At 38.2% G+C, this 26,512-nt stretch overlaps 1 protein-coding gene across 2 annotated transcripts in view; it reads right to left on the reverse strand.

The window, feature by feature from the left end:
* DLD (dihydrolipoamide dehydrogenase) overlaps positions 1–19,954 on the reverse strand; it is a 34,749-nt gene extending 14,795 nt beyond the window's left edge. Inside the window, exons 1-8 of one of the 2 annotated variants that reach the window (XM_037152922.2) lie at positions 19,823–19,953; positions 18,310–18,388; positions 9,327–9,406; positions 8,778–8,846; positions 6,400–6,469; positions 4,935–5,035; positions 4,488–4,631; positions 3,402–3,503 (exon numbers count right to left, since the gene is read on the reverse strand). In XM_037152922.2, coding sequence (XP_037008817.2) covers positions 3,402–3,503; positions 4,488–4,631; positions 4,935–5,035; positions 6,400–6,469; positions 8,778–8,846; positions 9,327–9,406; positions 18,310–18,388; positions 19,823–19,861 — 684 coding nt within the window. In that variant the 5' untranslated portion in view covers positions 19,862–19,953. Of the gene's footprint in view, positions 1–3,401; positions 3,504–4,487; positions 4,632–4,934; positions 5,036–6,399; positions 6,470–8,777; positions 8,847–9,326; positions 9,407–18,309; positions 18,389–19,822 lie in introns of both variants that reach the window. The other variant, XM_053673196.1, reaches the window with a different exon arrangement.
* Between the last annotated feature and the right edge of the window lie 6,558 nt (positions 19,955–26,512).

Below are 26,512 nucleotides of genomic sequence, written 5' to 3' on the forward strand. Positions count from 1 at the left end.
TGAGCTTCCTGGACTTCCTGGAAGTCTATTTCCTTTGCCAGATTGGGAAAGTTCTCCTTCATATTTTTTTGAGTAAGTTTTCCATTTCTTGCTCTTCCTCTTCTCTTTCTGGCACCCCTATGATTCAGATGTTGGAACATTTCAAGTTGTCCCAGAGGTACCTAAGCCTCTCAATTTTTTTTGAATTTTTGTTTCTTTATTCTGCTCTCGTTGAATGTTTATTTCTTCCTTCTGCTACAAATTGCTGATTTGAGTCCCAGTTTTCTTCCCTTCATTGTTGGTTCCCTGTACATTTCTTTTCATTTCACTTTGCATAGCTTTAATTTTTTTCTCCATTTTGCGACCACACTCAACCATCTCTGTGAGCATCCTGATAATCAGTGTTTCAAACTCTGCATCTGATAGGTTGCCTATCTCTTTATCGCTTATATTTTTGGAGCTTTGATCTGTTCTTTCATTTGGGCCATATTTTTTGTCTTGGTGTGCCTATTACATTCTAAGGGGCAGAGCCTTAGGTACTGGCCAGGACAGGGCAACCCAAGTCCTTGCACTGCAGTGCTGTATGGGGGGAGGGGTCAGAAAGGGAACACTGCCACTTGCTCAGCTCTCAGATGGCTTTCAGTCACTTCCCTTGCTACCCATGGGGAAACTTGGCCCTTCTGGTAGACTCCCAGGTGGGTGGTTTTGTGTACATTCTAGGACCCTGTGGGTCTCTTCAACAAACTCTCCTATGAGGCTGGGAGTTTCTCCTGCTGCCATTACCCCCACAGAATTTTACAGTCAGATGCCTTGAGGTTTTACTTCCCCACAATGGAACTTTGGGTTGCATGGTGTCTCACTCCCCAGTTGTTCCACCTGGTTTATCTGCACGCAAATGCGGGACCACCTGGTCCACCAGCCATGACCTTGCCTGCCTGCCCATTTCTAAGCTGCCATCTTGCTGCATCCTCTCTGCCCCTCCTGCCCCGTTTGAATGAATGTTTTTTTACAGTTTGATTTTCATACAGTTTGACTGTCAGATTTCCATACAGTTTGATTTTCTGGCAGTCTGGTTATATATATTTAAATTTGTTGTTGTCCTTCTTTCGGTTATGCGAGGAGGCAAAGTGTATCTACCTATGCCTCCATCTTCCCAGAAGTCCCAGAATGGGCTTGGTTTTGTTTATTTTGGGACGGAGGTCAGAGGAGGGAGAGGCAAAAGTTAAGTTATATGTTTACAGAAATGAGGGCCAAGGAGACCTACAAAAACCAGAGATGCTGGTAGGCATTCAGATATAAAGTTTAGAGGCAAAGAGGAAGAACTAGGTTGCAAATATTTATCAGTCCTTAGGTAAATGAGATAGAAGTGAAGAAAATACTCTGTAGAAAGACAAGAAAAAGGGTCTGGGTCAGAATCCTGAGACAGAATCTAGGGTAATACTCACAATTCAAGGGAAGGCCAAGAAAGGGAAACACACACAGAAAACACAGCAGTCGGCCCACAGGGAGAGAGAAAATCAACAGAATATGTAATCAGAGAAGAATTTCAAAACCAAGAAAATCCATAGTGCTGACTGCTACCAAATAAAGCAGTGAAGAAAATAGTCCACTGGACTAAGTAAGAGGGCCATTCATGTCCTGTTCAAATGCAATTTGATGGCATAAGAAGCCACTGACTAAGGAATAAGTGAGAGTTGGTACAATACAGCTGGTCTACCCTTTCAAAGAAGTCTGGCTGTGAAAAGGTGAGAGGGAATGTAATAACCGAAGGAGGATGTGGGATCAACAGAAGGCTTATTTATGTGTAAACAGGCTGTATCTCTGAGTGCAAATGCATCTGAGCATGTATGAATGGCACGTGGATGCCCATAGATGCTTACTTAAATGTAAATGAGAAGGCCCCTGGCCAGGTGGCTCAGCTGGTTTGAGTGTTGTCCTGTACACCAAAAATGTTACAGGTTCAATCCCTGGGTGGGGCAGTATGGGAAGCAACCAATCAATGTTTCTCTTACAATGATGTTTCTCTTTCTCTCTCTCAAAAAATTCAACACACATTTCCTCAAGTAAGGGTTAAAAAAAAAACATAAATGAGAAGTAAGCAAAAATAGGGGAGAGTTTCAAGAATTAAAAAAAAACAAACGCAGAAGTAAAAATCACAAAGCTGAGATCCTGCGGAGGCAGGAGACAATTCAATAAGCAGAGGTGAGGGGCTCCATCTTAGGGAAAATAGCATTTCCACAGATACAGCAGAGAAGATCAAGGGAATGGGCACAACAACAAGTAAAAACATTTTCAAATCTGGGACATCAAACTGAGGGAGTTTTTATCTCATGGTTTCTCTTTTATGTGATAGTTAGTAGACAAAGTCATCTGCAGGCAGGGGAAGACGGTGTGTACTGACGGAGGTTAGAGACAAACAGGAAATGAAACAGTCACTATAGACACCAGGAGAGTGTACCAACTAGGATAATAAGGGACTGTCAGGAGGTTGAGATTCCTGTTGAGATTTATGACCAAAAATTTATATAGGCCTTAATCTGCAGGGTGTGTGTTTTTCTCCTGGTGTAGTCAACAGCCTGGATATAGCATGATGAAGGGAGGGCCAAGAGTTTTGCCAAGCAGGTATGGACAGCAAGGCAAGGCACTCAAAGAACCCCTGTAAGACAATGAATGGTTAAAGGGATGGACTATGGAATTTAAACTAAACTGGAAAGCAGTTAAGACAGGAAAGGAAAGATAGCAAAAACAAAGAGGGATCTATGGACTAGAAAACTTGATAAAGTTAAGAAGCCTGTTTACTAGGAATAACTGAGTAAGAGAGAAAAGAAGTTATGGTTAGAGAATAAAATGTCTAAATTTGTCTTTTTAGAAGTACAGCAGTTCTTTTTTTTTTTTTTAGATTTTATTTATTTATTATTAGAGGGGAAGGGAAGGAGACAGGGAGAGAAACATCAATGTATAGTTGCCTCTCGTGCATCCCCCACTAAGGGGACATGGCATGAGTCAGAGAACTGCAAATAGTTTGACATTTCTAATATGCAAGTTAGAGGGAATGAGATGAGGATGGAGAGGAAGGGCGGAGCCAGAGCATGTAAGTCATAGTCTTTATCTGAAATGCAATTTGCTCAGAATGAGAACTGCCTTCTGAAAGGATAAAGGGCTGTCAAAAATTTTTAAAAATTACTCAAGTTCTAGGGAACAGGAAAGGTGGTAGAGGGAAATAAATTGCAAAACAAAAGAGAATGTTCTATTACCTGATGATTACATAAATAAGTTGTCTCGAAAACTCTGTACTACTAGAAGTGTTTAAGGAAAACCCAATGCTACTCTGCATGCGCTATTATACAAACAGTCAAACGGAGGATCATTATGTCATTTTCAACCCCATGGACTTAATAAGAGACAGAAAAGATACCACTTACCAATTCTACACCTATTACTCCTGCACCAATGACAACCATCTTTTCTGGAACTTTTTTTAAAGATAAAGCACCTGTAGATGACACTATTGTATCTTCATCAATCTATTAAATAAAAAAGATACAATCAAAATTATTTTTAAAAACTCACTGATTTATAGACTAGTATCTCATTCAGTACAATCACTAAAAATACTAAGTCATTTATCTGTTTTAAGGTATCTGTGACTTCTCTCCATATACTTAATTAAAAATTAAAATATCTAAAATTTTATCTTTCAGCATATCAAAACAAAATGGTCAATTTAAACTTCATATTAAATTGAAATATATCTTAATGTAAAGTGTTATATTTCTGGTCAAAATCATTACAGAATAAAAACAGGCAACTTCTCAAAGTTGAATGACTATCAACATACAGTATTTTAGTAAGAAAGCTCTCAAAGTTCATAAATCACATGAATTAAGTAGTTTATAATATGTACTGGGTTGGTCAAAAAGCTCACTATTTTTTCCCCATAAAATAAAACACACATTCTTCATTTTCACCAATAACTTTATTGATTTGGATATTTTGAGTATGTCAGCCATCTCCCACTATAGACATCTAGTGGGTAGAGTCAGGGTGCTGCTAAACATCTTCCAGTGCATAAGGCTGCCCCACAGCAAAGCATTACTTAGCCAAAGTAATGTCAATAGTACCAAGAATCTTCACAAGCCACTTTTGACATGTTTGATCAGTCACAGCACCTTGTCCATACACTGCACAAATCTTTTTTTTTTTGCGCATCAGTTCCATTTTAACTTTCTGGAAATAATAAAGCATAATACACCGAAAATGTTGTTTATTTTCTTCCATCTTCAATATTAAAATAGCTGCACAAAAATTCACGAATTTCGATTAAGTGTTTTTAAAAACACACACTAGTATGACAGCTGTCACAATACAATCTAACAATGTTGTTTCAAATGAAGTAAAAGACAACTAAGCACTACTAGAGCCATCATCCAGAGAAAACATTAAAGGACTTTTTGGCCAGCCCAATACTTCTGAAGGAAGGTTTTGACAATTGTAAGAAGCATAAATACCGTGATTCCAGGAAAAGGAGTAACTTCTGAACCTGTAGCTATAAGAATGTTCTTTGTATCAATAACTTGAGTGCTGCCATCAGCTTTTGTAGCAGTGACCTGATTTTTGCCAGTTATCTTTCCATATCCATTTACATGGACAACCTTTACGAAATATAGAAATTCACAAGTTTAAAATAAATTGTCTGACAAACATGGTTAACAGCAAAAAATTACTCTATTAAATAATTTATCCAATACAAAATGCTTCCTTACTTGGCAATACTATACATGGAGCAGCAAGACATTTGTTAACTATGTCAGGGAAATCTACTTCAGGTTAGCACACTTAAATTAAGTAACTATTCCCCAGCAGCCAAGTTCTAATGACATCACTCTATCAGCATAAAGCAATGTTTAAATATGTATATGAAATAAAGCAAAAATCTGAACATTAAACACACTGACCTTATTCTGTTTGAATAAGTGGGCAATTCCACCTGTTAAAGCTTTTACTGCACTACTCTTCTGCTCCATCATCTTCTCTAAATTCAAGCGAACTTCAGACACTGTAATTTGTTAAATAAATCTTTAGTGCTTAGCTAAATTCTTAAAGCAATGTATGACAATTTTCACTAATTTGGAAAATTTCAGCCTAATGCTTAGAGATCTGTATAAAAGGCAGTATTAACATTTTTAAATGTAATAACTGTTATAATCATCCTAGCTGGTAAAAGGCCAACAGCATCATATCACAGTAACATAACTTATTGATCACTATTAAAAAATCCACCTTTGGGAAAAATGCAGTCCAAAATAAAACATGATATTCCACTGTGATAACATATTCTCCAAACACCTTATGATGATAAGTCTAGAAGAGATTTAAACAGATATGGCAAAGTAAATCATCACCTGAAATTTTAAATAAAAAGAAAATGCTAAATTTTGTGAAATAAAAACTAGAAAAAATACAGAGAAAACTTCCAATACAGAAACTTAACAGTTTAATCACTCATTTAACTCAGAAGAGAACTCTGAAGCAACAATATAAGAAGATAAACTCAACTCACAGAACTTTAGAAGGCTATCTTAGAAATCAGCTCACGCAATCAAAAACATCTTAAGAGGTAAGAAGGGAAAGGTCCTGAGCAATTTGGTATACCTAAGGTCACAGAGCTAGAACATGAACCTCTGCCTACAATGCAAGTCTCTTGACTAACACCGTCTCTTGTTTCCTTAGTGGGTAAGGAAAATAGGCTTTCATTCCACTCTTCATTTAGCTTAATACAGTATTTGCTTTAGTGTATACACATCACCTCTGTGCCCAAAGGACTGCCTACATTATAGCTCATTCTTTCAGAAACCTACTGCTATAAAGAAATAAATGAAGAAAAAAACAGCTTTCAATGTGTGTTAAAGCCGTTTCTAGAACAGACTACTTTTCTGGATGTATTTGTCAACGATAATCATTAAAGAGAAAGAATGAAATAACAGCCCAAAAAAGAAAGTCAGAAGATAAGACAAACCAAATTAAAATATTGTGAAATGTCCTTTTCCACTATACTACATCCCTCCCTCTCTCCTCTGTTCCTTCCACTGCTAACAACTTAGGTAGACCTTCCTTCCTTCATCTGGCCATAGTACTTAGGAATCCAGCAGCCACCCTGGTGATGGACAGATTTAAGGAAAATGAAAACTGACTACATATACACAGACTTCATGCAAAAGCTGACAAATGAACAGAAGATGTCATCGTGGAAATCTGGATTAAGCCTTCTTTCTTAAATAAATCTCTCTATATTTTTAAGATCTTCTTCCTATTCTTCCCTCACTAAATATTTATTACACACGTACCAGACACCCTTCTTTAGCCAGAAAAGTCAAGTCAAGTATGGCTGGTAATATTGCTAAATATGGAAAGTATACTTACTTTCAATTCCCCTAGATGCAAAATCTTTCCCATGGGCCATGTGGTAATAATGAGAGTTATTTAACAAAGCCTAAAGGAAATAAAACAAGATTGTCAAATTTTCAAATGCAGACTATATGCAACCCACACTTAGAAAATGACAGTCTGTACATAGAATAACAGTACATATGACCCCACCAACACAATTTCTGTAATTAATCTAAGACAAACAATAATGACATTAAAATGTTTAATAAGTAGAGGACTTCCGCCAAGATGGAGGCGCAGGTGGAAACACTGTGCCCTCTTGCACAACCAAGTTTAAAAACAACAAGTTTTAGCAACAAAAGAAACGCAGCCGAACCACAGAAAATTGAACTATATGGAAGTCCGACAACAATGAACCATTCAGCCAGACCGGTAAGAGGGGCATAGCCAACAGCTGAGCAGGTAGGGCAAAAAAACCCCCCGACCCAGGCGCACAGGCAGCCAAGGGCAGATCCCAGGTGTGGGGTAGCAATAGACGGACCCAGTGAAGGTGCAAGGCAGCAGGCTGACCAAGATCACACATTCACACGCAGATAAACCAGCGAAGGAGCAAGCAGTGTGACAGACCACGCAGGCCCCAGTGGCAGGAAGCAGCAGAGGGGACCTCCATTGCTCCCTTTCTGACCTGGTCCCCACATACAGTGTCACAAACCAGCTATCTGGGTGGCCCCGCCCTGGTGAACACCTAAGGCTCTCCTCCTCCTCATACATAACAGGCTCAAAAGACCAAAACATGGCTCAAGAAGAACTCAAACCCCAGAGCCCATAACTCTAAGCGACCAAGAAATTGCCAACCTATCAGATGCACAGTTCAAAACACTGGTGATCAGGATGCTCACAGAACTGGTCGATTTTAGTCACAAACCAGAGGAACAAATGAAGGCTAAACTCATTGAAATGAAGGGAAATGCACAGGAAACCAATAGTGATGGAAAGGAAACTGGGACTCAAATCAAGGGAGTGGACCAGAAGGAAGAAAAAAATGACCAAACAGAAAAGAATGAAGAAACGAGAATTCAAAAACACGAGGAGAGTCTTAGGAACCTCCAGGACATCTTTAAACACTCCAACATCCGAATTATAGGGGTACCAGAAGGGGAAGAGTAAGAGCAAGTAGGAAACTTATTTGAACAAATAATAAAAGAGAACTTCCCCAATCTGGCAAAGGCAATAGAATTCCAGGAAATCCAGGAAGCTCAGAGAGTCCCAAAGAAGTTGGACCCAAGAAGGAACACACCAAGGCATATCATCATTACATTAGCCAAGATTAAAATGAAGGAGAGAATCCTAGAGGCAGCAAGAGATAAGGGGGTAGTCACCTACAAAGGATTTCCCATCAGACTTTTAGCGGATTTTGCAAAAGAGACCTTACAGGCAAGAAGGGGCTGGAAAGAAGTATTTCAAGTCATGAAATCCAAAGACCTACAACCAAGATTGCTCTATCCAGCAAAACTTTCATTTACAATGGAAAGGCAGATAAAGTGCTTCTCAGATAAGATCAAATTCAAGGAGTTCATCGTCACAAAGCCCTTATTATATGAAATGTTAAAGGGACATATCTAAGAAAAAGAAGATAAAAAAGATGAACAGTGAAAGGACAGCAAACTCAGTTATTAAGAACCACACTAAAAACAAAAGCAAACTAAGAGGACAGCTAGATCAGGAGTGAACCATAGAAATGAAGATCACAAGGAGGGTTACAACAGGGGAGTGGGAGAAGGGGAGAGAAGGTACAGAAAATAAGTAGCATAGATGGTAGATAGAAAATAGATAGGGGGAGGGCAAGAATAGTAGGGGAAATATAGAATCTAAAGAACTTGAGACATGTGGTCATAAACTAAAGGGGAGGAATGGTGGGGGAGGGGGTATGCAGGGTGGAGGGGAATGAAGGGGGGAAACAGAACAACTGTAATGGCATAGTCAATAAAATATATTTTAAAAAAAGAATAAGTAAACAAAGCATCTTTATTTTCTTTAGAAGCAAAGGTATTGAGTACACATTTCCTGGTGGCAGATACAAAAGGCAGTCATGTTTACTAAATACATAAAGTCCCTAAAAGAATTTACTATTATCTATTTCAATGGTAAAGGAAAGGGGGGGGGAAATGTAACATCAGAGGCTGGCTGAATGGAAATGCTAGGTATTCTCAGACAAGGAAGCTCTTTCAGGAATGTATGGCTGACCTGTAACAGGTCTCTAAGTTTTACTAAGGGAAGTCATGTGTTTTAGTCATCCAGGGGTCATTTATTTTTTATTAACTGTTATTAGTCTAATATTCTAGTCTCAATATATCCTTCTAGTTGGTGGCCAATGAAAGAAACCTGTGCATTGTACAAAAATGTATACTCACCTTGGAAGGAATACAACCAACATTCAAGCACGTACCACCAAGTGTTTCATTTTTCTCAACGCAGACTGTCTACAACGAAAGGCAACATTATTTAACTGCATATAAGCTAGCATGCTTCAGTTCATTGAAATTCCAATAATGCCTTTCTTCCTCTACAAAACCAGCTACTCAAGCTGTGTTTGTTAGAATAAAATATAGTTTATAATTTATCATTTGAATAACTGAAGCTAACCCACCAAAAGTGACTCACTTACTCTAAGAAATATTTTTGTCTGTTTAACATTAGCAATACATGCTTTCAGCTCTATTACTCTATCTTCCAAAGTGTGTTTAAAAGCCAAAATGAAAAGCAATGGGGGAAGGGGAAAAAATGGACTTCTCTTTCCAGTTCATGAAAATACTAATGAACCCCCTCTTCATTAGCCTCAAGATTAAATAGAATGTATAGGATTAAGAAATTATTTACATTATCTGCCAAGTATTTTGTGAATATGATCAACTCTCCCCAAATGCAAACGAATAAAAGCCCAGTTTTAGTCTAACCCTTACCTTGAAGCCTAACTGGGCAGCTTTAATAGCAGCGACATACCCTCCAGGACCAGAACCCACCACTGTCACATCAGCATCAACTACAACAAAAGCAAATTGATATAAAACAGTAAATTGCTCAATACTGACCAAAAACAGTATATTCCCCCACCCCCAAAAGCTACTATTTTATTCCTAGGTACTTAGTTTCCCTGATGTAACCGAAAATGGCACAGATTTTTGTATTTCATTTTCCATTTGTTCATTGTGGGATATGGAAATACTACTGAATTTTTATCTACTGACCTTGCTAAATTCTATATGGTTTTATTTAATGATAATGGACAGGAATCTATATAAAGGAAAGAACCTGAGCTTTCAAACCTGACATACCTAGCTTTCAATCTCAGCTCTGACACTTACTAGTTGTAGAACCAAATCACTTAATTCTTCTGTAATACAGAAATAATAACATTGCCTCAAATGACTGATATTAGGGTAATAAGGTAATAACTTAGTAAGGTCAATAAACTTAAAGACTGATTATCCCTTTCAGGTTCTTAACTTCTAAGATATGGGTGGGGGAGGAGAATCAGCTTCCCTATAACACATGGCAAATATGTTTTAAACACTATTTGAATACTAATAAATTTTATAGAGTTTAAGATAATAGGCTAACCAGAATAGTCAATTAACTATTCTGGATATTTATCATATAAACACAAAAAAATAAGAATTAACTCAGAGCAGCACCCTTAAAAATATAATAATTACAATAAAAATGTACAAAATAATTCCAATTATTCCCATTCTCCTCAAACTTTTATAACTTACGAGAGTGCCCCTTCTCATTCCCCTCTACTGTCCTTACAACCCAATTAACTACAGTAGCATTTAGCAGTTTTTAACACTTTATAATACACCTTCATATATATTATGATGTTTAATTCTCAGATCTTCCTACGAGAAAGGTAAGAATGGCATATATCTAACATTTCACAGATAAGAAACACAGGTTCAGAGAAGTCAATTAACTTGCCCAAGGTCATCTGGCAAGCAATCAGCAGAGACAAAATTAAGCTTTTTGTCTCTACTTCCAGTGATTTTTCCATTAGTCAATACAGTCGTTTTCCTTTCCTCATTTAAACTACAATAAAACTAAAATCCCCAAAAGCAATAATCAAGCTTTATTAGCTATCTGAACTTAGGTGAGTAATTAAACCAGCTTCACATTCAGTTTCCTCATCTGCAAAATAAAGACCACAAAATATCTACCTCACAGGGTTGTAATACAGAATAAAAAAGCATATGTAAACAACTTAGTATAGTACCTGGAAGGTACATAAGTATTCCCTACATGGTAGCTATATTCTGACATAAAAAAATGGCAATTTAAATTTCTTATCATCCCATCCCCCACAAAACATACAATCCTGAGGGGATGGGAGTGCTATTATTATTCAAAAAAACCCTTTGCTGACCTTGAACAGAAATAGAACTGTGTGGGAAAGTAATAAGTTATCGAACCCAATTATCCACAAAAATCTATGAATCTTTCTAATGAATATATGAAAAGCAGTGATTCTCCATTACATCAGTGACAATTAGACTTACTCAATACAAGAACAAAATATAGCTAGTCCAATACATTAAAAAAAGTACTGTTTCAATTTTTATTGATCCATTTGTGCTTTTTAACCACACTACTTGGTTCATTAATTCATGTTCAGACTTAAATGTACCATAAAATGTAATTTCTATTTTCAAAAATTTTACCTTTTTATATTGGGGTGACATTGGTTAATATAATTATATAGGTTTCAGGTGTACAATTCTATATCACCTATATTTTGTATCATGTGTTCACCACCCCAAGTCGTCTCCTTCCATCACCATTTATTCCCTCTATACCCTCTTCTACCTCCCTTCACCCCCCTTCCCCACTGATAATCACTTCACTGTTGTCTGTGTCTATGGTGTCTATTTTTTTTGCTTCACCTTTTTCACCCAGCCCCTGCAACCACCAGCCCCCATTAACCCCCATCCCTTACAGTGGTCAGTCTGTTCTCTATCTATGAGTCTGTTCCAATTTCATTGTTCGTTAGATTCCACATATGAGTAAAATCGAATATGTAGAATCTGGTATTTGTCCTTCTCTGACTGTCTTATTTCACTTGGCATAATGTTCTCCAGGTCCATCCATGCAGTCTTATCCTTACCATACAAAGGATAAGAGTTCCCTCTTTTTCATGGCTGAGTTGTATTCCAACGTGTAAATGTACCACAGCTTTTCTTATCTACTCATTTACTGGTGTATATTTGGGTTGCTTCCAAATTGTGACTACTGTAAATAACACTGCAATGAACATAGGCATGCAAATATTCTTTCAAATTAGTGTTGCAAGTTTCTTTGGATATCTTCCTAGAAGTGGTATCACTGGGTTATGAGGCAGTTCCATTTCTAATTTGAGGTAACTCCATACTGCTTTCCACAGTGGCTTGTTGTTTGTTGATTTACTGATAGCCATTCTGACCAGTGTGAAGTGATTATCACATTGTTTTAATTTGTATTTATCTGATGGTTAGTGACATGGAGTATCTTTTCACATGTCCACTGGCCATCTGTAAGTCTTCTTTAGAGAAGTGTCTATTCAGGTCCTTTGCTCAGATTGTTGCGGGGGGGGGGGGTTGGTGTTGAGTTTTATAAGTTCTCTATACATTTTGGATGTTAACTCTTTATCAGATGTTATCATTGGCAAATATGTTCTCCCATTCAATGTGCTGTCTTCATTTTGTTGAAGGTTTCATTCGCTACACAAAAATTTTTTAGTTTGATATAGTCCCACTCACTTTTTCTCTTTTGTTTCCCTTGCCCAAGAAGATATGTCAGAAAAAATATGGCTACAAGAAATGTGCAAGATAGTACAGCCTTGTTTTCTTCCAAGATTTTTATAGTTTTGTGTCTAACATTTAAGTCTTTAATCCATTTGAGTTCATTCTTGTGTATGATGTAAGAAAGTGGTCTAGTTTTGTTTTTTTGCATGTCCCATTTTCCCAACTCCATTTATTAAATAGACTACCTTTACTGCATTTTATGTTTTTGCCTCCTTTGTAAAATATTCATTGACCATAAAGGCACGGGTTTATTTCTGGCTTCCTATATTGTTCCATTGATCTATACCTGTTTTGGGGCCTGTACCATGCTGTTTTGATTGATATGGCCTTGTACTATAGTTTGGTATCAGGTAGCATGATTCCTTCAACTTTATTTTTCTTTCTCAAGATTGCTGTGGCTATTCAGGGTTTTTTATGGTTCCACACACATTTTTGGAATATTTGTTCCAGTTCTGTGAAACACACCATTGGTATCTTGATAGGAATTGTGTTTAATCTATAGCTTTGGATAGTGTGAACATTTTAATGATGTTAATTCTTACTATCCATAAACATGGTATAACCTTCTACTTATTTGTATCTTCTTCAATTTCTCTCTTCAGTGCCTTATAATTCCAAGTACAGGTCTTTTACATGCTTGGTTAAATTTTTCCTAGGTATTTTATTCTTTTCAAAGCAATTGTCAATGAGACTATCTTCCTGGTTTCCCTAATAGTTCATTATTGGCGTATAAAAAAGCAACTGATTTCTTAATATTTATTTTGTATCCTACTACTTTCATATCCCACTGAATTAATTTATCACTTCTAGTAGTTTTTTGGTGGAATCTTTGGGGTTCTCTATATAGAGTATCATGTCATCTGTAAATAATGACATTTTTACTTCTTCCTTTCCATATTTTCAAATCTTCAACCAAATGATGACCTAAACAATATCCCTTAATTTGGGTTCTAATTTCTAATTTCACAGTAATGTAAGTAAAAGCTATAAAAACAGGTTTCTTTGCTGTATTTTTAACAGCTTTTCTAATTACAATATATAGGTTTATATACAACTTGAACACACAAAAGCTAAAAAAAAAAAAAACCTTGAGTTTTATTTCCCAATTTACTATGTGATCTTAGGGTTTTTCTTTTTAATTTTTCATTTACTGACTTTAGAGAAAGAGAGGAAGAAAAGAAGGAGAGGAAAGTGGGGAGGGAGGGAGGGATGGAGGACGGAGGGGGAAGGGGGATAGAGACAGAAACACATCTATTTGTTGTTCTACCTATTTAAATTCATTGGTTGCTTCTTGTATGTTCCCTGACCAGAGACTGAACCACCAACGTGACATATTAGGACAACACTCTAACCTACTGGCCTACCTGGCCGGGGCAGAATTTTCACTACAAAAAAATACCAAAAACTCAAAACAGTTTACCTCTCACTAAAGATATACCATTCCATCAGAATACTGCTAGAATACTTGGGAACACAAAAATGAATGGCAAGCAGAAAAGTCTTTATCTAAAGATTTGTAAGCTGAAATACAGGAGGGTATGATCTGGTGACAAACTTCAACAATAAGCCAGTATTTAGCCCTCGCTGGTGTAGCTCAGTGGATCAAGTGTAGGCTTGCGAACCAAAGGATCTCAGTTCGATTCCCAGTCAGGGCACATGCGTGGGCTGCAGGCCAGTTCCCAGCAGGGAATGCACGAGAGGCAACCATACATCAATATTTCTCTACCTCTCTCCTTCCCCTCCCCCTCTAAAGATAAATAAATAAAATACTTTAAAAAAAGAATCACCTATTAAAAAAAAAGAATAAGCCAGTATTTGGGCAAAGTATACCTATTTCTGAAATTTACTTTGAAACACACCAAAAAATAAGATGGATTGATGGATAAATTGATGAGCACAAGTGACAATGTAAGTGGGGTAAAATTTCTACTTTTCTAATGTTTGCAATTTTTCATAACTAAATTTTAGGAAAAACAAACCAGCTAGCTCTCAGCTTTACCAAAGGTACATACAAATGGAAGTTTATAACACATGATTCTGACTTACCTTGTCAAAAAATACTTCTCAGCTTGGTTCTAATATATAGCTTTAAAAAAAAGGATATAGCAAAGTAGTTAAATGAAATACATTAAGGAATACTTGATGGAAAATTTTACAAAATTAGCACCAGACTTTCTAGGAAAAATAAAAACTGAAAAGGATATACAAATTGATAAAAGGAGGAAAAGATGAGTAAGTCAGCAAAAATGGCAAAGACAGCTAGATAGCAACCTGCATTTCAGGTGGCAGTGAAATACCAGAAGAAAGCTATCAGACTGATAATTCAAAAAATAGTAAAATGAGAGGTGACTGACTTTAGAAATGTGGCAGTTAATGCCATAAAATGAACTGAAAGAGAAAAAGCAGGAAAAAGTACCCTACAATTATTATACAAATTTTACTTATATCATTTTGAGAAAAATAAAGATACTACATTATTAAAGCTACACTGAAATAAAGGTGTCAGGTTACAAAAAATTGTAATCATCAACAAATTATAAAAGGTATATTAAGAAGTCAGTCTGCAATAATATATGCCATGCTGGGTAATTTACTGTGTGTCAGGCAGTGAGCTAAATGCTTCACGTTGTCATCTTTAAGCCTCATTATATCTCTATTACCTCCACTTAACAGGGAGAAAACAATTGAGAGTAACTAACTAGGTTGCACAACCAGTAAGTGATCCAGCCAGGTTTCAAACTAGGTTCTTTAGGTTCTGAAGTGTACACCATCTGTTCTCATAACTTCCCAAACACTCAGATAACCCCTTATTTTCCTGGACAATCGGGAACTCAAACTAAAATGGCAAGCACCTCCTTCATTTTCAGAATGAAATCAATAAATATTTATAACTGCCTACTCTATATGGAAAACATCACTACCTTCAATAACGTTTCATTATAGTTAGGGAAAACAGGCACATATCAAAATGAAGATAAATCAAAATTATTTTTAAAAAGAAAATAGGAAGATGAAGAGATATTATAAGGCAGTAATCATTAATTACCAGATTCATTAAATGAGTATAAAGCTACTTTGTTAGGTTTACTTGTTTTATTGCAGAGGAAGGGTTGCTGTTTTTAAGTTATCAATGTCCTCAATCTTCAGTTTTAGTGACCTTCTTCCATATGCTTGTCACCCCCCTAAACTGCTCTGCCTCTGAAATCTTGAATTCTAATACTTGATTTTCTGATCATAACCCTATAACCTCCTAGTCCATAAGGAAGGAGAAATTGAGTGAAAAAAAAAAAAAAAAAGGATTTGAAGTAATACAACCTGAGTTCAAAGATGAGGTCTACCACATCTTAATTTCTTGGGCAAATTATTTAATCTCTCTGGGCTGTGATATAATACAGGGATTAATAGTGACAGTTAATACCTACATCTCAGGGTTTTGAGATCAGAGAAAATGCATGTAAAGACCCTAGGAGGATGCCAGGTGCTTATTAGGCACTCAGTAAATATTTCTTCCCTTCTGAGATCCACCTTAGTCTTGGAACCTTCAGTCTTATTCCCACCCTCCATAACACCATACACACTGCTATACCAGTGCCACTCCCTGATAAAACCCAATTTAGACCTTATTCTCCTACTTTTCATTGATTTCCCTGTCTCCTCTTGGATAAAATCCAAGTTAATAAATACAGCATCAAAATCCCTTCAGTAACTATTTCTCCAGTCTCATGTCCCACCACATTCTGCTTATTTACTAATACGATGCAGTTTAAGCTTCAACAAAAGTGAATTACTGTTAGTTTATGTCCACAGAATTGCACTGGTCTACCTATGCATACTCTTTCCATCTACTTAGAGATAAATCCCATCAGCATGCATTTCACATTACCAGCACTACTCTAAGCTCTTGGGCTACCTATAAATGAAACAGCCCTGGTTCTTACAGCATAATGAGAAAAGAAAGAAAATTACAATAAACACTCCAATCTGCAACCAGAATGATCTTTAAAAACAAATCTAAGCATATTATACCCCTGCTTAAAACACTTCAGTGACTTTCCAACTACCCTTAAAATAAAGAGTTAGGGTCTTTCCCAACTTGGAGAAGTCAACTCATAGTCTTCAACAGATTCCAGCCACAATGGCTCTTTTCATGTGCTATGCTGCTTCTCACTCAAAATATTCCAACATGTTGGACCTTCTTCCTTGAACACCTCCTCCCACACCCTATCACTCCCTTTTCAGATACCAAAATCATTTCCTTAGGAAGCAATTCTGTGAACATTCCCAATCTATATGTAGATTTCATAGCTCCCTATGCTTAGCCTGTGGACTCCTTATTATAATTATAATTAATTATTTGTTGGATGTTTGTCTTCCACAAATGGACTATGAATTCTATAAAAGCTGCATCTTGTCTGTTTTCTTCATTGCTGTATCCTAGCAACTAGCCCAAACAACTAGCACAGAGTAGATAGTCTGATTTGTTGAAATAACAAATAAATATGTAATGAGTATCTATTGTGCCATTTTAAGTACTAAAAAAGAGTCACAATCCTGGTCATTAAATAAATACCTCAGATTAATATAAATACATAAGCAAAAACATTTGCCACTTCATCCAATCAGGCTTTACGCACTGTATCTATACAGGTACTACGGGATTTATAATTTACTCAATGTTGAGGGATCACTAACCTGTTTGATTCATGAGGGCTCAGCTACCCTCGTTCCATTAAAATTTAAGTTCCTGCTGCAAACTGCTCGGTAGATAGAAGGCACTAAACAATCTTTGTTGAATAATTCCAAGAGTGTAGAATCAGCCATGAAGTTTCTAACTGCATGCTTTGGAAGTGAGTATCTAACATTTCTATTGTTGTGTAAGTGCAGAATAAATAACATTCCCACTTAAAAAAGACAAAGGGTGTATGGCAATTATATCTCAATAAAACTGAAAAGAAAGAAAGGGGCAAAGGGTACAATGGTCCAACTTATTTCCTTACCATCAAATTAGTATTTTTTTAAGGATTTCTTGGCCTGTATAAATCACTCACTGTTGGTTACTGGTGACAGAATCATCCCCCTACTTTTTCTTCTAGGAATAAAGTCTACAGAATGACGACAGCTTGACAACAGTTAAGGATAAAATTATTTCACAGAATATAGGGAGACTGATGGTCACAGTTTCCCCTAGATAATAGTTGGTACAGTGAAGCTGTAAGACATGACAAGTAACTTTACTTGTAATCACATGGGTTATTCTAGTAAATGCCAAAAGAGATAATTTCAGATAATTAATATAGTTGGTACTTGGAGGCCAACATACCTTACTACAACCCCATTAACTTTCTGTTTTAAATACTTAAAAAAACACATATCCATTATGTAAACTTCAAAGGCATAAAAAATTTTAAGGAAGAAAATGCCCATAATCCACAGCTCCTTTTCAGTGACATCCTTCTAGTCTTTAAAATGTGATTTGATAAATCCAACAAGACTTTCACTCAGGATTTGGAAAACACCATCTCACCACTCTAAACAGTGTTAAACAACCAACACAAACTGACCAAAAGGCAAAATGAACTTTTAAATGTTAACGTATAAAATCACCCTCCTGGTCAAAACCCTTCAGTGACTTCCATCACACTTAGAGTAAAATCTAAACACCTTGGCCTAGCTTACAAAATCCTCCATCATCTGATCTTTGATTTTACATTCTACAGGTCTCTACCCAACTACACAAGCCTTCTGCAATTCCTTAAACCTCACAATGGAATTCTCACCTCAAACCCTTCTTACTAATGTTCCCCTTTGCCTGAAATAACTTCTCACTCCCTCACTTCACTTGTCAGACATACATACTCAGAAAAGCCTTGCCACTTTACCTAAAATAATCAATTTTCCTTCCAATTACCTGCTTTAATTTTCCATCACAACCCCAAATATTTATGTGGTACTTGTGTATTATTTGTCTTTTATGGAACCAGACTAGAAGTTCCATAAGAACAGGACTTCACCTTGTTCATCACCTAGAACACACTAGGTCCTCAATAAACATTTAAGTGAATAAATACATGAACAATTTTGAGGGGATACTGTTTTACTAAGTACTTACTTGGTTGATCTGCATAAGTTCTTAGAGGCACTGCAGAAACTCCCTGGATGCCATGAGATATTCGACTGAAATGGCCTCTCTGAAAGAAAAACATAAAATGTCCCTATTATGTAAACAAAAAAAACTACTGAAGGTCCCATGTGATTTGGGGCAAATGTATCAAGCACTAATTATCGATGCATTTTCAGTTGCCACCCAGAGGTTACATATCAATTTCTCCTCTTTGATAACACAATTATTTAAACTTTTCAACCTCAGCATACTAATCTTTTTCTTATAAATACTCAAACATCTCATGTTTACCCTAATAAAAAATGTTATTTGATGGTGACAATTTTTATTAAATTTTCAGAAAGCATGGCTAATTGTCAGTGCCAGGGATCATTTTAATGGCAAAAATAAAGTTCTTAAAGTTTTAACCTAAGCATCTGAATAATCTACATTATGGCAATCCCTTTACTTCTAATTATTGTTTCCTAAATCATATCTACCATGTAAAATCTATGAAGATGTTCCTGAATTATCAACTAGGAACAGAAAATTAGACAGTAATTTAAGAAAATGTACTAAGTAATACATTCATATTCAAGAGCTAATGCAGCTTTACAAACTGCATAATGTCCACACAATATCTGAGTATGGATGGCTACTATTTCCTAGAACAGTGAGGTACAAAGAAACAAAGCAAATACACCAACCACATGAGGGAAATGGAGGCAGTGACAAAACCTAGAGTTATCTAGTAATGTTCTCTATTCCAAGGCAATTCTTGCACCCGTGGTCAGGAAGGTAGACCAAAGAGGCCCAGACTAAATGTGAGTCCTGAGTTTTAGTCTGAGCTTTGGCCGTCACTAAATGTATGGCTTCCAGCACACCACATCAACTTTCAGGAACGCAGGATACTCATCTTCGAAAACAAGAGTTTCACGCTTTATTGTCTTTAGGGTCTCCAGCAACATAGTACTCAGCCACGATCCCACACCTATACAATTTGGCTTTATTTGGTACGCAGATGAAAAGAGCGATGAAGATTAGGTTAAAGCGGCAAACACCGGAGGGGCTTTGAGGAATTCCTAGGGCTACCTGTTGGGGCCGACTGGGTTTGGGTCTTCCAAGCACTGGCCCCAAGTCCACCTGCCCACAGCATAAAGTTAGGCAGGGAACGAAATTAGGAACGGGTAGGTTTGAAGAGCCAGGCCAGGCACGACAAGAGTAATTTCTTCATCCCGCAAGGTTGCACAGGCCTCTGTGCTACCGCACGCCCCACGGCCCTGGCCTGGGAGTGGAGTGTGTGTGAGACTGCTGACCGCCCTGAAACCGGCGGGCCCTCTCCAGAAGCCGAGTCCGAGCCTCCACGCCGCGGCCTGGGCTGAGTCGGTCCACGGGCGGGGCCGCGAGTGGTCCCACTCAGGCCGGCGGCCTCTCCCACTCCCACCAATTAGGCTGCGTCCCGGACCCTGTCAGCGGGTCTCTGTATCTCTGGCTCAGCACGACCCCACCTACTCGCTCTCACCTTTGCCAAGGAACAACATACACGACTCCAGCTCTGCATTTTGCCGCTGATCTTTCCTTTCCGCTAAAGCTTTCACCTCCGCCAAGCCTCCACCGCCTCGCCAAGGTCTCCCCGCCCTGCGCATGCACAAGCGCAGCTCGCGTCAGGCGTCGGAAGCCACGCGATTGGCCCCGGCGGTCCAGACCCAGCGGGAAGGTGGTTCCTCGGACGCTCGGCGTCGTACACTGTCGTAAACAGCATAGCGCTTTTTGACAGCTGGGGATTGAGGGACAATTTGGGAGCGGGGTGTTAGTGGTAGGAAAGTGTCCGGAATTTCAGTGTGATCCACTTGGAAGACGAAATAAACGAGAGTATCCTTCATTCGTTTAATGCACGCTACAAAAAGTAAAGCTTGACAAGGTCTTAATTGTGTTAGGCTGAGGAATCTCAGCACTTTCCAGGCATTACCTCATTTCGTCTTTACAACAATGCAACGCATTCCGAGTATGTTTAAACAATACCCCGGAGGTCTCACAAGGGAAAGATGACTGCAGCTTTGAGGTCAAAGCCTTTGGTCTTAACTACTGCTTTATAGCCCCCCTCCAGTCCCCATATCAAATGTCGTGTAAGGGATGGGGCCACAGACTGGCACCACCAGCATCTTGCTCTTAAGTAAGCAATATGTAGAAAACACTGTCTTCTACCTTCTTGGTTGGACAACACACCTCCCTGGTAGAGTAGATAAGAATGGATGGGGTGGTAGATAAGATTTTAGGTTTTCATTAGAAAAACATTGTATTCAAGATTAAGCAAAGAGATCTAAGATCTGTTTCTTTGTTTGCATTAACTACACTATTTTGCCATGTTTAATGTGCACTTTTTGCCCAAATTTTTGAGGGAAAAATAAGGCTGCATATTATACATTATAATGATTACATACCATGGGTGTAATAATGTGTGGAAAACCCTGGTGCGCATTAAACACTGCAAAATATGGTGTGTATAGTGTGTGTTAAGGTGGTCAGTGACGTCGTCTGTGAAAGAATTCACAAAGAAAAGAAAGTGTGAGAATAAAGTTTTTATTCCCCAAGAAAGCAGAGGGGCATGGTGTGGAGAGATAGCCTAGCATTGGGGGTGGGGGCTTTGACATTTTATTGGATTATGATTAGATTAAAAAAAGGCAGGGGGAGTTGCTGTTGTGTGGTCCCTGGACTGTGGAGGCATTCTAACACAAGGCTGCAGTTTGTTCCAATGTTATAGTTTGCCTACAGATTATAGGGAGCGAGTGGTTAGTTCTGTTCTTGCTTTCCAGTAATTTCCAGTCCTCAGAACAGATTCAGAAGAGTAAAATGGCAGTCATGTTTAACAAGGTCATAAGGTTGCTAGGAAAATAGTGCCACAATAGCAAATGGGGCTGGCTTTGTCCTTTCAATGTGGATAAAATGTAATTCTACATTTCTGGAAAGGATACTGGCCAGGCACTGTGCTGGGCTCTGTGAATTTAAACACTAATTCAAAATTACACTTTACCTCAGTTTTAGGGAAGAAGACATGAATGATATTTAATGTTTGTTATAGAGACTGCTACTTGTCTCTATATTCATTCTCCCTGTTCTTTCCTCTGAACATAGCATGTTGACCATCATAACCATTTTCATGGCTTTAGCACCTGCCTATGTATACCAGTAACTCCGAGTTCCTTATCTCTAGGCTCTACTTCTCTCCTGAGTCCAACTGAGTTGTCCTGCTGGCACCTCAGTTTCAATGATATTTAAAACATAAATGATACCCCCCAAAACCAGTTATACATAGTAAAACTTTATAGCCATTCTCAACTCCTCCCTTTATCCCAATATCTAATTGGTCACTGTTTTATTTGACATGTAGAAGGAGACCTACAGACAAGCATTCAAGTGCAATGAGTGTGTTTGAGAGACAATCCAAGGAAGCATCCGTTGGGGATGGAAAAGGCATGAAAATTATTTCAGATGCATTAACGAGTAGATTACCACCATGGGCAGTTAAGACTCAGGGAGACTGATGGCCTCTGGGAGACAGCACGGAGGCCCAAAATACATCCATCAACTGCCCAGTCATTGGATGAGGACTGCTCCTAGGGATTTTAACTTTTCTGGCACTTCTGGCCTGCTCAATAAGTAGGCTGAGCAAATGCCAGCAGCTAGAGAAATTGTTCAGGCAAAGAGTCTTTGGTGCTTGCAGTAAATAGGACTTGGGTGAGCATGCAGGGAAATGTGAGGGCTAGAAGGATACAATCAAGACACTAATAAGGTCCGTACCAAGTTCTAGCAATTCTGTGTGAAAACGAGAGAGAAGGAAACATTGAAGATGGCTCCTAGCTTAGATTACTGGGTGAATAGTGAAACCAATACAGAAATAAGCAACATAGGGGGAAGAACAGCTTTGAGGAGAAGATAATTAGTTAAATTCTTTGAATTTTTTTATGCCAGTTGGACAGCCCAGGTGATATCTTCAATAGTTATTGGAAACATAAGTCTAGAGCATAGAAACTCAAGACATGAACTTGAAAGTTTGCTGGAATATGGAGAGTGGTTGACATTTTAGGAATAGGTGAATTCACGAAGGATAATACCTTAAAAGGAGATTATGAGGGAAAGTGAGAAGGAGCTATTGGAGAGATTGTACAATTAACACATTTCCCGGCATGAAGCAAGTCCCAATGACTGTTTGTTAATTTACTTTAAAATTTTTTAAATCCTTATCCAAGGATATGTTCATTGATTTGAGACAAACATCTATGTGTGAGAGAAACACCAATCAGTTACCTCCCATATGTGCCCCTAGCAGGGATCAAACGTGCAACCTATGAATCTGTCCTGACTTGGAATCAAACCCACAACCTTTTGTTCTGCAGGATGACACTCCAACCTACTGAACCAGCCAGCCAGGGCTATTAATTTACTTTTAACTAATCTGTGTGACCCTCCAGAAAAGGCTGTTGCACAAGCAGAATCCCCATATCCTGCCACTCTTCTGCAAGCTGCCCCAGACAAGGGTGATACCCACACAGTGGCATTTAAGGGGGCCTTAAATGACTTTCCACTGCCCTCACTCCAGACTTGAAAGTTTCCCATTAGGAGATTGACTCCTATTGTTCCTTTCCCTAGAATTCTCTGTTAAAATAAGCTATCAGTTGCTGGCTGTAATTTTTCTCTTAGGGAAAAGAGAGTAAGAAGTCACTATCTGTTAGAACCCTGTTCTAAACCCTGTGGTAGAGGCTTTTACATGACTTCTCCATTAAATTCTTACTCCAGCCCTGTAAAGCGGTTTGCCAAGTATATTGGGGGATTGTTCTGGAGGCTAAGAATCCTCCCTTATTGAGAAGACATGGGATGGGGGCAGTGGAGTAGAGTAGATGACAAGTGGACAGCAGGTAAAAGGCATAGGCAGAAAGAAAAGAGAAGCCAAAATACATGAAAAGTTAAAGACTTTCACTGGATACTTCCCTGGTATATGCATATGACCACTGCAGTAATAGTAGTGACAACTCTAACAGTAACCCGAATTTCTTTATAGTCTGTAAGCTCTCTTTATGCATTTACTTCTGTACTTGTCAATAATCATGGAGGGCCCACTCTATGGTGGGCACTGTGGTGAAATTCGGAGAAGTAACAGGGAACAAAGCCAGAACCAGTCCCTGCCCTCATGGAGCTTACTTCCTAACTGGGACTTATAATCAACCAAATACTTCCATAATGAGATAAAAAAGACGTCATTATGCTAAGTGCTATGGTGACCTAAAAGGGAATCTGGACTGGTTGGACAAGGGACAGAAGGCCCCCCTAAGAAAGCAATGCTTGAGCTAATATCTATAAATTCGAAGGAGTGTTCTGGTCAGTAAGCATCTTACTCTTTTTTACAGATGGGAAAGAATGCCATGAGGAGAACTGGACTGACAATTAGGAGAGCCAGGTTCTAGACTTGACAGCTCTTCACTTGCTGTATAATCTAGTATACATCATCTCTCAGGATCTTGGTTTCCCAAACTTTAAAATGAGGGGCTACAAGTTCCCTTCTAGCTAGAAAGCTATGCTATTGAGTTGCAGAGCTGGCTTTCAGAGAACCACAGATATCTGCAGTACATATTTACAGTGGACGTCTGTCACTTTTGGGGCTGCTACCTATTGGAACCCCCTTTGTACATTTAAGAGATCTGTGACAGTGTGAGACCAGACTCCACCAGGAAGCCCAAGTGGCCACCTTTGGCCTCTTTGGGCCATAGGCAGGTAGAGCAGGCACAGGACCCTAGATAATTAAATACTTCCATGAGGATTTGAGTCAAAGGTGTGGCACAGAGAAATTACTAATTTAGAATCACTCTACTGACAGTTTCCATGGGTCCCGTGTCTGTGGACAGTGGTGGCAATGGCAGTGTCCTATTTAGGACCTTCCTGTGGAAAATTTCAGCTGTGGCCATCTCTATCGTTTTCTGACTGTTTCTCAAAACATCACATTGGTCCTTTGGCTATCCTATAGACTGCCCATAAACTCCTTTCTGCAAAAGTGAACCAGAATTATTTCTCAGAGATTACCTCAACTCCAAAATCATGATTGGTACACTACCACTTATTAAAAAGTCACTTTTTAGTTTAAAAAGTTAACTATTTTTTAATCTCATAACTGCAAGACAGGTATTATTGACACCATTTTTAAAGGGAAGGTAATAGAAGCTCAGAGAGTTTAAATAGCATACCTAAGGTCATGCGGTCAGTACGCAGCTAACTCCGGTGTGCCCCTGCTCTCTCCACAATTCCATGTTACATCCATTCATTCTAGACACAGTACTTACTAACTGGTAAGGAACAGAGTTCCTTGGCTCCTTCTTTCTACTACCTCATACTCTTGTGATAGAATACTGTTTCTGGCATCGACCTGCCTTGATTGTTTAACCCAGGTTTACTGGGGTTCAATTTCCCTACTCATCATCAGACAAACTAGCTCAAATGGTGTCAGAGTTACTGCTGTACAGCTCTCTCCTGTGGATATTTCGTGGTTTTATTGAGGAAATTACTATATTTCATTTTCTCATCATGTCTATTTTTCTGGATAAATTTCATTTGCTTAGATGATGCTTAAACAACAACAAAAGTGTATCAAGATGCTAACCAAACTTTTGTGGTTGGTTGAATAGGTAATAGTGAGTTACAGTGTAGTTAACAGTGTAAGTGAACTGAGAGTCAAAAGCCTCTAGTACTACCTGCCCTGAAAGTGACATTGTTGTCTCATGTCATTCACTCTGGTAACTTCTGAAAAAGTAAGAAACACCAAAAAGAAAATGTGTATATTGGGGAAGGAATGAAGAGATTTACCATTAATTGTTCAAAGTGATTCTAAATACAAAGATATTAGGCCACTGATATCTTTAATAAATAAATTAACAATTATCAAGAGTTTTTTCTTAAGCAAGAAAAAAATATGAGGCAACAGGATGGCTCAGGCTGGACCTTCTGTTCATACCTCCCACTCCTAAACACCATTCTATATTTTGGTTGTAATTCCAGATTAGTCCTAGGAGGAGGTTAGTGTAGCTTCCACTTCCTCCACCACCATCTTGGTCTCCCCCAACCAGCACTCATTGACTTGCCTTCTTTAAATCTTCAGTCAAGTCACTTTCTCAATGAGGCCTGTCCATTGAGAAATAGACACCAACTCTGACCTTCACTCTCATTCTCCCTGATCCAACTTAATTCTTTCAATGGCACTTATTATCTTCTAACACATTGCATAATACTTTGTTGTTTTATTTTATAAGGTTTTCTACAGCCACAAGTATCTAAGCGGACAAGGGCTAATATTTCTGTCTGTTTTGTTCACTGATAGATCCCCAAAGCCTAGGACATTGCCTTGCATATAATAGACGTTCAAAAAAAATGTTGCACAAGAATAAGTAGAAAAGGTAATTTTATTTGCTGTGAGAACTTAGAGGTGGAGTGGTCAAGGTGGGCTGGGGACCTGCAGGAAGTAAGTCTTCATGCAACAGCAATGACTTAAGTTGGTCTTTGAAAGGTAAGTAGGATTTTAGTAGAAAGGAGAAGGAAAACCAAGGAGAATGTGATTTCTGAAGCATGAAGACATCTGGGCAAATAAGAATAAAGGACAAAAAAAGAAACCCGAATAAATCTCCAAAGACAACATGCAGATGACCAATATGCATATTTAAAAAGTGCTCAACATCACTAGTCATCAGAGAAATGCAAATTAAAACCACAATGAGACATCACCTTACACTTGTCAGATGGCTATCATTAATAAATCGACAATCATCAAGTGCTGGAGATGATGTGGAGCAAAGGGGATCCTTGTGCACTGTTGGTGGGAATGCAGATTGGTGCAGCCACTGTGAGAAGCAGTATGGAGATACCTCAAAAAATTTAAAAAAATGGAACTACCTTACGACCCAGAAATTCCACTTCTGGGAATTTACCTGAAGAAACCCAAAACACTCATTCAAAAGACAATATGCACCCCTGTGTTCATGGAGATGTTATTTACAATAGCAAAGATATGGATGCAGTCCAAATGTCGACCAGTAAATGAGAGGATAAAAAAAGCCGTCATACATTTACACAATGTAATACTACTTGGGCATAAAAAAGAAAGAAATATTATCCTTTGCAACTGCAGGAGTGGACCTGGAGAGTGTCATGCTAAGTGAAATAAGCCAATGAGAGA

Source organism: Artibeus jamaicensis, unplaced genomic scaffold, assembly GCF_021234435.1.
Source record: "Artibeus jamaicensis isolate MK-2021 breed Jamaican fruit bat unplaced genomic scaffold, CSHL_Jam_final contig_834, whole genome shotgun sequence".
Classification (NCBI taxonomy): domain Eukaryota; kingdom Metazoa; phylum Chordata; class Mammalia; order Chiroptera; family Phyllostomidae; genus Artibeus; species Artibeus jamaicensis.